The 14,110-nt window shown below is 38.2% G+C and overlaps 1 protein-coding gene across 1 annotated transcript; it reads left to right on the top strand.

Moving 5' to 3' along the window:
* Nucleotides 1-2,807: 2,807 nt before the first annotated feature.
* On the top strand, nt 2,808-3,399 carry LOC126789117 (protein transport protein Sec61 subunit beta). The gene has a single exon (XM_050515186.1). It carries the CDS (start codon nt 2,847-2,849, stop codon nt 3,168-3,170), a length of 324 nt encoding a protein of 107 aa, XP_050371143.1. The 5' UTR covers nt 2,808-2,846; the 3' UTR covers nt 3,171-3,399.
* The last annotated feature ends 10,711 nt before the right edge of the window (nt 3,400-14,110 follow it).

Here is a 14,110-nt window from a genome sequence, read left to right as displayed (position 1 = left end):
CTCTCTCCTTTTAAGTTTTTCTTAGCCTGCTGAGGACCATGGCTTGGATTCTGGGAGAGAAATGGTAGAGCAGAGAGAAGCTAAAATTCTGATCAGTGCGGCCACAAAGGGAAATTCTTCGGGGCTTTAGCTAAAGCCTTATGGATTGAGTCATTTTATGCCTTTTTTACCCTCACCGTAATAAAAAAATTTACCTACTCCAAATTCATTGTAAAGAAAGAAGTCAAATGTAGGGCCGTAAACGGTTCCAAAACCGCCAAAAATAGCTGGAACCGTAAACCAAACCGTGTTATTTAAACGGTTTAGTTTTTGTGTTTTTCAAAATAGGAACCGAACCAAACGGTTCCGGTTCCAAAACGGTTCCAAACGGTTCCTACAAAACATGTAGCTGACACTCTGTATAAACAACTATATTCCAAAAAACATGTCTATATGAACTAAAACAACAAATGCGAACCATGTATATCAATTCAGTTCTGATATCATTTTCTCCCAAGACCTAACAATTCTACCAAATTACTTATAGTCCCTTTATCCCACTCAAACCTTAACCTTAGCAGAAAATCCATGGATTGAAATCACTAAATTTAAGGATAAACTCTATTAATCATTCAAAAGTAATTGATAAATCGTTCAGTGATTTAAGTTCATTTAGATCAATTCACAAACCATGAACTATTTTTCGTATTCATTCTCTTCTGCGTTCTACACACATAAACCCATAAACAAAATTCAAGATTAGAATAAAAGGTCGACTCCTCTTCCAAGGTCATTCTCATCTGCCTTTTACATACAAAACCCATAAACGTACATCACAATCAAATGGTCATCCATTCCAAGTTCATTTTATCTATATTCACTTATTCAAATTACAAGAACCCTGAAAACAAAAATTCAAGTATGAATAAAAAGATGCATTATCTTAGTTAAGGCATTTCTCATCTGATATTTTACATACAAACACCCAGAAACATATACAACGCTCTATGTAATATATATTCTACTATATAACAACATGAAAGAGAAAAGAGGAAAGTACCAGGATTAGTTCCTTCAAAAAGTTTACATCCTTCGTTCTGAACCAATATGAAATACCTGGGTCCGAATCTCTTCGATGTGAAGCTTAGCAGCTTCTTCCCTTTGGGTCCAAATTTCATCTACAAGAGACTCATCTGAGCTTGGCGAATCGTCCATGACTTCGTCCTCACTCATAATTGAAATCAAAGGTGAAAACCCAAACAAAACCAGGCACAATGCAAGCGGACTGGGCGGCCAAGAGTTTAGAATCAGACTGGGTGGTGCCGGACTGCCGGTGCTTACTTTTTAGTGAACACCGCGGTGCCGGTGCGTACTGGGCGGCGGAGAGTTGCACAGATGGATTTGGGTTTTGGAACAAAGAGACATAAGAGTTACTCAGCAGTTGTGACTAGGGTTGTGTTCCCCCTGAATGGCCGAATGATATAAGATCTAACAACCAATATATTAATAACTTAAAATCCAACGGTTCGTATGTATTTGAGATTCTAAAACCGAATTGAACTGAACTATATACAAACAGCTCGGTTCCTTCATGTAGCATAATTTTTTGTATGAAACCGAACCAAACTGCTTTTAAATAGTTCGGTTCAAATAGTTTTTTCAAGAACTGGAACTGATTAACAGCCATAGTCAAATGACTTTAATTCTTTATCTCCATTCTCTAGTGAACTAGAACGCACTCTTTGAGATTGTTACCATTATTATTTTTATCTAATTATAGTGGACAAACTAGTTTATTGCCCCCGCTTTGTCACAAATTATTTGCTATGTGAAGCGTTACGAGGAGTGACATGAAGAAATTGACCATATGGTACTAGAAAATGTTATTTCAGAAGCTGCTAAGGAGAATTGGGTAATTTCTAAATGGGGGCTAAATCAATTAATATTGAGACACATCAATTGGTAATGAGCCTATTGAGCAAATTTGTTAGCAGGATTTTTTTTTTGATACTCTAGAATGAGATGTAAAGTGTGCTTTTCTTATTATGCATGAACAAACTTGGGGCTAATTTGGTATTGTTGACTTAAAAAAAAAATTTATACTGTACAGTGAAAAAAATCAACTGTGAATTAAAACAGATTTGTATTTTATAAATATTACTTTTATAGGTGCTATTTATAAAAAACAATATTTGGTAAATTCTAAACAAAACTGTTGTAAATATGGTCAACGACCATAAATGACATGATTTGTTTCTAAAAACTAATGTGGGTGACCTATAAATTCTATACAAAAAAAACTGATTCTTCTAAAGTTACTAAACACTATAAATTTTAAAAATCCATCTAAAAGCTAATTTTTAGAAATGAGGTTATATCAAACTAGACATTAATGTAATTGGCATGGCCATCCTTTAGAATAATTGAGTTGTGGCAAAAACAAAGTTGGTCAGGCTTTTACAATAATTGAAGAGGTAGGGGATGAAGTTGGAGGATAATCATTTCTATCTCATTAGTGAGTTCTTTTCTAGCAATTGTTTAAGGATAATATACATTCTTGTAAGACCTCAAAATATGTATTTAAAAGAATCATGTTTAACACATTTTGTTCGTTCATTAATTTATTATTTTAATAATACTTTATTGATTACCAAATTTCAAAGAAATTTTTTATAAGTGATCTGTTTATATAGACTTAAAATTTAATTTGAAAAAATTTGACGGTTAATTAATATAAAATTGTTGCTCCAAATAAAAAAAGCTAGATCCAAACGTTTATATAATTTCCACATCAATCACACTTCTACATTACTTCGTCTGCCCCCCCCCTCTCTGTCTGAGCTCGTATCGCAGTATCGCTTCCAACAATGGCTCGCGGCTCATCTCAGTCCCAAGCGACGTCATCCTCCACCGCCTCACGCCCCGGCGTCGTGGCTCCTCGCGGTTCAGCTGCCGCCACAGCTGGCATGCGCCGCCGCCGTCTCGGCGGAGGCGGCAGCTCCAGCTCTGCAGGCATGGGCGGCGGCTCTGGCGCCGGAAACAACATGCTCAGTTTCTACACCGACGACGCTCCAGGCCTGAAGATCAGCCCCACCGTCGTGCTCGTCATGAGCCTCTGCTTCATCGGCTTTGTCACTGCCCTCCACGTGTTCGGCAAGCTCTACCTCCACCGATCCACCGGCGGAGCTTAGATTCCGGATCCTAATACAGATCGGCGTAGATCCGGAGCTTTCCGGCGGCGGAGTATTCGGTAAAATTTGAATGCTACTGTCCTTTTCTCTTATGATTTTGCTCTGTAGATTTGCTCAGCGTTGACGTTTCTCTTAGGGTTTCAGTGTTGTTTAATCTTGGATTTAGTTTGATCTTACTTTGAATGGAGACGAGTGGCTTTATACACCGTTGTGAATTTTGCTTTGATCATTGTTTTTCTCAATTTTGAATATTCGTTATTAGCTCATATAAGATCTGATCAGATTTGCTTAGAAAGTGAGTAATGAGTAATAGAATGAAAGGATCAACTTGGTTGGGTCAATTGACCTACTTATCATTAATTGATCCTTGGATTATGAATTGAGGATGGTAAGTGAAAACTTTGGATTTGGAATGGTTTATAGTTATAGAAAGTGAATGGCTTTTGACTGATTAGGAAAGTGAATCCAGAAAAGAGAGTAAAGCCTTGGAAAAGATGTTTAGTCTTTTGACCTGTCCGTCTTTTCTGAAATGTTCCTGCTTTCGTAATCTTTTCCAATAAAATGTTAGCAGTACCTTGTTATTTGCCACATAGAACTGATCTTTGATGGTATAGTAGGCTTCTGACTGCTTATGGTGAAACGACATTTGAGTTGTTTGAGCACTCATCATGGAAGCTTCTGTTTGAAGATTTCTTAATGGAAGTTTTGACCTTATTTTGAATAAGCAACACCGAAACAATTAGTTTCATCGTACCCTTAGGAATGACCATTTATGTGCTATCTTACCTGAACATAGCCTTTTTCCTGTGATGTATTATCAGATGATCATGTCCTCGACCCTTTTGTACAAGTGTCCATAGGTTTTCTGAAATTATTTAGCTACAACTTGGTCCGGAGGTTTTCATTAATATTAAGCACAAATTCTTTAGAGTGAATGTAGGATCATAAGTTTTAGAAATGCAGTGGAGTTTAGCTAGAGTTTTCCAGTACCGATTTACGTGCAGTAGCTTAGTTTGTAGATTTAGCAATGTTGGGTGACGAAATATGGAATTTAGTCTGTCTATTGTCTACAGAATTGGTCAGTTGGTCTCCCCAACCCATGAGTATGAGTGAGCCTTATGTTTATCTTAAAGTTTTGTTCTGATTATGATGACTAATGTCTTCGGGTTTTAGCTCATGAATTTGCTTAGAAGATGAGTGATGACTAATGAAATGGAAGGATCAACGTGATAATGAATTGAGAGGATGGAAGTGAATACTAACTGCCTAACTGGATTTGGAATTGTGTATATAGAAAGTGAGTAGCTTTTGGCTAGTTGGGAAGGTGGATCCAAGAAAGAGAAAATAAAAACATTGTAAAAGATGTTCAGTCTTTCATCTAGTCCGCGTTTACTAAAATATTCATGTTTTCGACTCGGTGTTCTTAATGTTTACTTAATTCTGTTGAGATCAGGGATATTTCTTTTTTTCGCTTGGGTTAGCAGTATTTCTGTTGTTTGCTGCATAGAATTGATGATAGTATAGTAGGCTTCTAATTACTTATGGTGAAACAACATTTGAGCTGTTTGAGCATCTATCGTGGAAGCTTTCATTTTAAGATTTGTTGATGGAAGTTTTGCCTTGTTCCTTTTATAAGAGTATCCGTAGGTTCTTCAAATCATTTAGCCGCACCTTGGTCGGGAGGGTTGCATTCTGTTGGAGTGAATGGTGGATCATAGGATTTAGATTTGCAGCCAACTTTGGCTAGAGTTTTCCATGTGGGAGTACTGATTTACGTGCAGTAGCATAGTTTGTAGATTCAGCAATGGTGGATGAGCAGAGGAAAGATGAAATCGAGTCTGTCTACTGTCTACCAAATTGATCAGTTGCTCTCCACAAGCCTCAAGTATGAGTAAGCCTTATGAATATCTTAGTTTGGTTCCGAAAATGAGTAACATTGGTAATGTCTTCTGTGGACCTTGGGTTGGTTTTGGGATATCTGGCATGACCGTTAATGGAATAAGTTGCGACAGATTTATCATAAATTAGTGCTTTACCAGTTTACCATGTGTCACTTGGTTAGTCTTCAAGCTATTCTGTTACATTATATTTCGTGATAGGTAGCATCCTCAAAGCCATGAAATTGTATATGCTGTGGGAAACAAAACCTGTGGCTTTCCATAGCAACTGGAGCCACATTAAGATTGTAATTGTCTTTTTGGTGATAGGTTTTATGCCATGATAGGTTCTGACTTCTGTTTCTTTCCACTTTGTTGACAAGAACTAAACGACTTTACAAATACTTGGGTGTATATCCTGTAAACATTTGCACTGCATCCTATCTTTATATGATAAAGAACAACAAAGAAGTCTGTATTCTGTATTCTGTAATTGGTGTCCGAGTGACATTTAAATAGTGTAATTCCTGGATAAGCGCATCCAAATTTATGTCATTTTCCAGCAATGGGAAAGTGATGCCAAAGTTCAAAGATTTGAAGCTAAGGCTTAGAGTATGCAAGCAAACCAAGAAGAGTCAAAAACGTGTATTGACACTTGGGCAGTTGCACTATCGGTGGCTTACATTTCAGTAGGTCAAAAGTGTAATGTTCTAGTCATTTACATTTCGATAAGATAAAGACGGCCCAATTCATATTAGCCAAACAACTAAGTAGTATAAGTATAGATACTCGCTAGAATTAATGGAGTTGCAAATCATTTTGTAAAAATATCAATATTATCAATACCAGTTTTTCGTTCCCTCTGCTTCTTCGTTTGTAACTTTCATCATCTTCATGAGTTTATCAAACTATGTGTAATAAATAAACTATGTGTAATAAATAAATCAATCAATATAGAGAACAAACTATGTGTAATAAATAAATCAATCAATATAGCATTTCACTTTTCATTTGGCATCAGAGCCAATTTATTCTATTTTCTGGGTTTGGGTTTGTGTTCTTACCTTTCAGAGAACCGTCAGTGTTCTTGCAGGAGCTCGGCGCCTTCCTCCATCCTCGTCGGAATCATCCGACGACGTCGGCAATCCGCGGCGCGTCCAGCAATCCTCCAAATCGGAGTAGTCATCCTCCTAGTCCATGTTGTGGCCGGACGGTAATGAACAAACATGGCGAGTGGACTGTGGACATAACTCTGAGACGGTAGCGCTGTTAGCGTGATTCAACGAGGAAATCACGAGCGTGATTTCCTCCGTGATTTGTGGGGGTAAATCTGATTATATATAGAGAACAAACTATGTGTAATAAATAAATCAATCAATATAGCATTTCACTTTTCACTTGGCATCAGAGCCAATTTATTCTATTTTCTGGGTTTGGGTTTGTGTTCTTACCTTTCAGAGAACCGTCAGTGTTCTTGCAGGAGCTCGGCGCCTTCCTCCATCCTCGTCGGAATCATCCGACGACGTCGGCAATCCGCGGCGCGTCCAGCAATCCTCCAAATCGGAGTAGTCATCCTCCTAGTCGTCGCCTTCCTCTTCATCGCCTCCCAGCGCCTCCTTGCCACTCTCTGCCTCCGCCTCCAAGGCTTCGTCCTCGGCGCCCAGCTCTTCAGCTCATCGACCAAGCCACTTCGACCTCACCGGCCTGCATCGAGCTCTCCACCGCACCGATTTTCGGCTCCACCGCGCCGCTCGAGCTCTCCATCCTTTTTCAGCGATTTTCAACCCTTCCAACCAAAACCGCTATATCTCCTAGATTAGTTATATCTGTGCGCTAAGGACGGAGATCGAATCGGACAAGGGCAGCTTTCGGGAGAAGCAGAAGCAGAGGAATTTCAATTTCTGGCAATTTCCGGGTTGTTTCAGCCCTAAATACCACCCGGATCAATTTCAACCCGACCCAACCCGTAACCAATTCAACCCGACCCGGCCCGTCCAGATTTGACCCAGCACGGCCAGATTCGACCCGACTCGGACAGATTTGACCCAGACCCGACTTGGACCAGATTTGATTCGACCCGGACATATTTGATCAAACCCGGTCCGAACAAGATTCGACCCGCCCCGGCCCAAATTGGATAAGTTCATATCAGTTTTTTTGTGCTTCCGCTGTATAATTCTTGATTTTTTAATTTGCTTTTTCAATGGTTTTTGGAGACGAAGTTGAGAGTTCTCAGAACAATAATGTTCCGAAATTTGAAATATCTGTCAAGAGTTCTGACAGTGGTTCCTTTTGAGGAACCAAACTCAATGAGACCAATTTCCGTAAATGGAAGAGAATTATGGCAGCTCATCTTTAAGGAATGCACAAGATGAGGCATGTAACCGGAGTAACTAAAGCTCCTAGTGTAGATGATATTGTTGCCTACACTAAGTGGGACGACGATGATGGTCTTGTAATGTCAGTCTTCTGGAAAGCTATGAATGAAAAGATAGTTGATCTGGTGGAGGCATGTGACACTGCGAAGGAAATATAGAGGACACTTGAAGGCTTATATACTAATGACTCTGATTTCATACAGGTTCATGAGTTAATGTGCACAGCTTTGGCGATGCAACAGGATGGGCAACCGGTGGCGTAATATTTCACCAAACTAAAAAATATTTGGGCTGAGATTCATGTGAAACGTCCTTGCATAATCAAGAATCAAGAGGATATTGTCTGGTACCAACAAGAAAAGGAGCTTGAGCGCGTTCATCATTTTCTAAAAGGTCTTGATGCAAAACATAACATTGCGAAAGGGGAATTACTCAGAAAGACCGAACCCCCTAGGCTGATTACAGCTTTCACATATATCCGAAAAGATGAGTCTCAACAGGAGAGTCTTCATCAGACACAAGTTGAAGTTTCTAGCCTTATTGTTCGTGCTAGATCTCCAGCACCACCCTTTCAACAGGCAACTTTAGCTCCACTTCATCGGCAAGGACCACCACCCGGCTTCAGGAATCAGCCCCGTCCTCTTTGCTCTTATTGTCATGATACTAACCATGCCCGTGCGACCTGTTGGAAACTGTATCCACACCTTAGGCCTAAAAGACCTAATTATCGTCCTAAGGCGAAAGCAACTATTCAATTCATCCAGGAACTAGATATCTATGGTATGGTTGGACATGATCATCATACAACAAGAGGAGCAGTGTCTACCGCATCCATCGCTGATCGTGGTAAAATTAGTATGGCTTTAAATATTTCTAACTTTGTTGGTTTTGATACATGGATTATTGATTCTGGTGCGTCTGATCATATGACTTATGACAAATCTTATTTTACCGTATATTCTCCTCCACCAGTACTCTATGTTACTAATGTTAATGGTGAGGCCTTTCCTGTATTTGGGAAAAGATCAGTTCGTATTACTCCCACAATAGAGCTTCATAATGTGCTATATGTCACTGTTTTATCTCATCATTTGATATCTGTTCCCCAATTGAACACTGACGCTAAGTGTTCTGTGACATTTTTACCTATGTATGCGATCTTTCAAGATCTTCTCACCGGGGAGTTAATTAGTCAGGGTATCTGAGGGGCAGGTTGTTTCATCTGGATCAGACATATGCGGGGGGGGGGGGGGACCAGGGACACATTCTCAGACCGCTTTAATCTCCACTTCTGACAAGCTAAGTGAAGTTTGGTTATGGCATCGTCGCTTAGGGCATCCATCTTTTAGTGTTATGAAACAATCCATGCCTACTTGGTTTATTAGTGTAGATGAGTCATCTTTACGTTGTGAGACATGTGTTTTGGGTAAGAGTCATCAATCTACTTATTCCCATAGTCCTTCTAATAAACGTATTCTTCCTTTTGAATTAATTCATTCTGATGTTTGAGGACCCTCTAAAGAGTCTACTGTGTCAGGAATGTGGTATTATGTGTCGTTTATTGATGATTGCACCGATCTTTCCTGGATTGTTCTCCACAAAATTAAAGATGAAGTTTTTCCGGCTTTTCAAGCCTTTTATACCACTGTCCAAACACAGTATAATGCCATAATTCGAATTCTTCGTTCTGACAATGGGGGAGAATATGTGAATCGTGTCTTTCAGGAGTTCTTTACCAAACACGAAATTGTTCATCAAACAACGTGTCCTTACACACCTGAGCAAAATGAAGTATCTGAAAGGAAAAATCGTCATTTACTTAATATGGCTCGGTGTATTCTTTTTAGTGCCCATATGTCTAAATATCTTTGGGATGATGTTGTCCTTACTTCCGCCCACCTCATTAATCATCTTCCCTCTCGTGTCCTTCAGGGAAAAGTTTCATACGAGGTGCTTGCATCTCATGTCTCATTACCTTCTTTTCATAATCTTCATGCCCGTGTTTTCGGTTGTGTGGCTTTTCTCTATCTTCCAAAATATCAGCGGTCTAAGTTGGATGCTCGGGCAGTTAAATGTGTGTTTGTTGGGTATGGAGGACATCAGAAAGGGTACCGGTTCTATCATCCACAAACCCGGAAGTACTATGTCACTATGGATGTTACTTTCTTTGAGGACATGAGCTATTTTACCCCTTCTGATACTGCCCTTCAGGAGGCGAATTCATATTTTGAAGAGTTGTATCATGGAAAGAGTGAGACAAGTAAGCCAGTAGATATGGTGACAGATTCAATTTAGATTACCAATTTGTCAGCTACACAGGCACCTCCAGATGATTCCAGTGTAGTCACTCCAGAGATTCAGGTACCAGAAGATGACAACACAACTGCCTCTCATGTCTCCCGTACTATTGTTTATACACCTGACCAATGCTCTCCTGGTACGGAAGATCACTTACCCGAGGTTAGTCATTCTATTGGGACTAATACTAGTGAGGCTAATAGTACACAATATGTCTTGCCAAATTGGTCTACTCGGGGTCAGCTGACAAAAAAATATGAACATACCCTTCAGGCTAAAGCTAAGTATCATGTGGCAAATTTTATGTCTACCAAAATATTGTCTAAGTCATATGAATCATTTGTGAATCAAATATCTACTGTATCGGTACCTAACAAAGTGTATAATGCATTAGGAGATCCAAAATGGAGGAAAGAAATGGAGAAAGAGATGGAAGCATTACAAAAGAACAATACTTGGGAGCTTATATCTCCACTACATGGCAAAAAGAATATAGGATGTCGTTGGGTGTTTACAGTGATGTATAATCCAGATGGGTCAGTGAGCCGGTATAAAGCACGCCTAGTAGTAAAGGGGTTCACCCAGACATATGACATAGACTATGATGAGACATTTGCACATGTTGCAAAGATAAACATTATTCGGGTATTGCTCTATTTTGTTGCTAACTTAAACTGGCCACTTAGACAGTTTGATGTTAAGAATACATTCCTTCATGGAGTGTGCGAATTGTTATGGCTTAGAAATTTGTTATTAAGCCTAAGTGTGTTATGCAGTTGTAATGTGACAACAAAACAACTATTGATATTTCACAGAATCCTGTGCAACATGATCGTACAAAACATGTGGAGGTTGATCGTCACTTTATAAAAAAGAAGCTAGATGCGAAGATCATTAGTTTTCATTTTGTTCCTACAGAACAGCAACTTGCCGATATGCTCATAAAAGAGTGTTTAAGAATGCCTTTTATGACTCACTTAGCAAGTTGGACATGGTTGATGTGTATGCGCCAACTTGAGGATGATTATTAGCGTGATTCAAGGAGGAAATCACGGGCGTGATTTTCTCCGTGATTTGTGAGGGTAAATCTGATTATATATAGAGAACAAACTATGTATAATAAATCAATCAATATAGCATTTCACTTTTCACTAGCGCTGCAGAATCATTGACAGCAGAATCTTTGTTTCAATGGCTGCAAAGTTAAATCCCACACGCATTCTAGGTCCCATTCCAAAGGGCATGAATGCAGCCATGTTATCGTCGGTGGCTTTAGCGACACCTTCAGAGAATCGCTCTGGCTTGAACAATTTCACATCTTCTCCCCAAAGCGGAGCTTCATGATGAAGTGCTAGAGGTGGCACAAGCGACTCCAAATTAGCCTTTTAACTCTCCTTACAAGCAGAAAAGCGGGTGGATATAACCTTAGGGTCTCATTCATAATCATACTCACCGATCTGCATTCATAAAACTGAAGGTGAGTTTTAAGTTTATCTTGAACCTTGCTTATTGCCAATTAGACAAGCATATATAAATCGAGTCAGAGGTGTTCTTACTGTTTTGAGTTTGGCAAGGCCATCGTAAGTTGGAGTTTGTTTGCCAAATAACTGCAGCACCTCTTTTCTTGCTTCCTGTTGCCAATTCGGGTGCTGTGCCAGAAGAAGCAAAGAATTAGTAGTCTCTTGTCCAGCAAAGTAAAAAGTCATGCATTCCTCAATGAACTCATCAATTGAAATCCGCTGCTTGTCATTGGAACCATGTTGAGCCTCTAAAAGCAATCCCAGAAAATCGAGAAATTTTTCGGTCCTCCCGGAGGACCATTAGACAATGACATGTGGTCTGCCAAACCACTAATAAAACGCCACATATTGCTTTCTGACACATCACATCAGAGTAAAAAAACAAAGGCAGTAAACCCTATTAAACGGCAAAAAACATCCACTCTGTTAGTTCCGTTGCTTTTTGGTTCTCCATTTAGTTATTTGTTTAGTTTATCTAGGCACTGGGGAACCCTACATTCAGTTCTTTGTCTCACTACAAACATGAATATGGCAGAAGATGATGATCACCCGGGTAAAAGCATCTTGCTCCTTTTCCTCTTTTCTTTCCTTTCTCTTGACAAATATCTTTAATCGTCGAAGTTTTTTTCATAATGATCTTATAAGCCGCATCTTCTTCCTCATCCTCTGCTTCGTCGCCTTCCTCTTCCTCATATACCGTTGCCCGACCCCAGTATCCTCTCCTCATCTGGGTTCTCTCCCAAATACTTCAAGACTTCAAATTTGGTAAAGAGGCAAATAGGTTGGTCAGTAAATTAGAGGTCGAAAATCAATGATGCAATAATAATTTTTTTTATAAGAAATCAATTATAGTTCTATGGGTCTGATTTATGATCGTAGATTGAGAATTTGATCCTTATAAAAAGAATAATTACTCCATCATGAATAGTTCAGTGTGGATTATGTTCAATCAATTACTCACTAGCTCTTGTGCATAGTTCATGTCTCAAGATTTAAGAAGGTAAAAAGCTCATTTCCTACCTTTTATTCTTTATACATTATGTATTGTATTTAATCCTGCTCAGTAAACATTCATATTCATTATAGCGGAAATACATGATAATTTCTACCATATATGTTTGTGAACTGAATTATGAATGATTACTAGATAGTTTTTGACATTCAATGGGAAAGAAGTTTGTGGACTGGCCATTTGTAAGAATTGGTTTGATCATTTGAATGATCCATCAAATAAAATGAAGTGTGCACTATCAGCACAATACAAGCAAATTTGGTTATAATTGGCTGAACCCATCATCTTTTCATAATTTTGCCAAGTTTTTGTGTCAATAAACACGTCTCAATAGAATATTACACTCCAACAAACAGAAAATTACCAGAATCTCTAGCAAAATAGATTTTGAGACTTAAATAGTATAAAATTACATTCCAACATCTAAATCATAATCTAAAGAGTTTCCCAAACTACTATTGCATGATGGTTTTTTCTCCACAAGCAACGCACCAAAATGTCTTCTCTCTTGAAGTTTCATTGCCTTTCCATATAATTAGAATAATAGAGCAGCTGTATAAAGTTCATTTTGAAACATAGTAAAAATTATTAAGCTACAATATACTCATACTAAAAAGAACTACTGCAAAAAAATCTAAGTTAAAAAAAATGTGTTCTGCTTGTGTATGTATCATTACCTTACATAGATATATATTATTAGACTTGTTTCCCCTATCAGATTGTTGCTCACAACTCTTTTGACTGGGAATCCTACATTACAATTAGTCTTTTGTTAATAAGAAATAGATAAAAGATTTTGTATTAAGAAATATATATATCATTCAAACCTGACTATGTTGAGGAATTTGACTATTTAAATTGGTTGTAGCAATCCTTGCTGATGGATTCTGTTATCACAAAGAAAATATTAGGAAGTGGATACACATATCATCAATTATATGTTAACATGCACCAAAGATATGATCGATCTATACCTGATTCAATTGTGTGTTATAGTTACCCACTTGATGCATATTTGGATATGTTAAATTCAATGCAGGAAATGGTAACATAGAAGTAGGATTCCAAGAGATAAAAATATGTATCATGTCAAATTCTAATAGAAGATTAGAAGTAAAGTACAGTAAAACATAAAACATAATTCAACTTAGACTATAATTCAACTTACCTCATTATATAGTGTGTAAGGAGTGTAAACATTAGTGGGTGGGAAACTCACAGTCTGAAATGGCTGAAATTATCAACACAATTCAATTAGGAAGCTAAGTGCATGAAAATAATAATATAACAAAAGTACCAAGACTTTGATAGTACCTGGCTGATGGGGTATGTACAATTCGATGCAACAAATGTGTGAAGCAAGCTTGTATTATGGACTACCGGTACTGGTGCATTTGAAGGTTGTCCATTACTTGGTTGCTTCACTTTACCTGCGCATGTAAATATTGTTCATAAAACCTATAAGAAAAAACTAAAAATAAATTGATCATACAATTAACTTTCAGAATATGTTTACAAAGCTAAATTACTTACTTGAACCTCGACCTTTTGGTGCTTTTTTATTTCTTCTCCGATGCAGCTTTCATTCTCTTATTACTCATGCCTTTTGGCCACACTCCAGCTGGGTTTAATATTGGCGGTTCATTAGATACAATTTCGTCCTTGTTAGCACTACTGCTGGAAGTATTAGGATCTGAACCCTTATTGATTCTTTCATTGACATCTCATTCCAAAGATAATTTCTCCATATATTTTTCAATTAACTCTTCTGCTTCCATCAATTTTTGCTATGCAATGTCGCTACCATTACTTGTCTCTGCTCCCTTGTTGATTATACCGTAAGCTTTTTGCATTA

The sequence above is a fragment of the Argentina anserina genome, chromosome 3 (assembly GCF_933775445.1).
Source record: "Argentina anserina chromosome 3, drPotAnse1.1, whole genome shotgun sequence".
NCBI lineage: Eukaryota > Viridiplantae > Streptophyta > Magnoliopsida > Rosales > Rosaceae > Argentina > Argentina anserina.
Note: the sequence above shows the minus strand (reverse complement) of the source record. Positions and strands in the feature narration are given on the sequence as shown.

Excerpts from the sequence above, each read along its gene's own strand:
- LOC126789117 (XM_050515186.1), top strand. The coding sequence starts at position 2,847 with ATGGCTCGCGGCTCATCTCAGTCCCAAGCGACGTCATCCTCCACCGCC.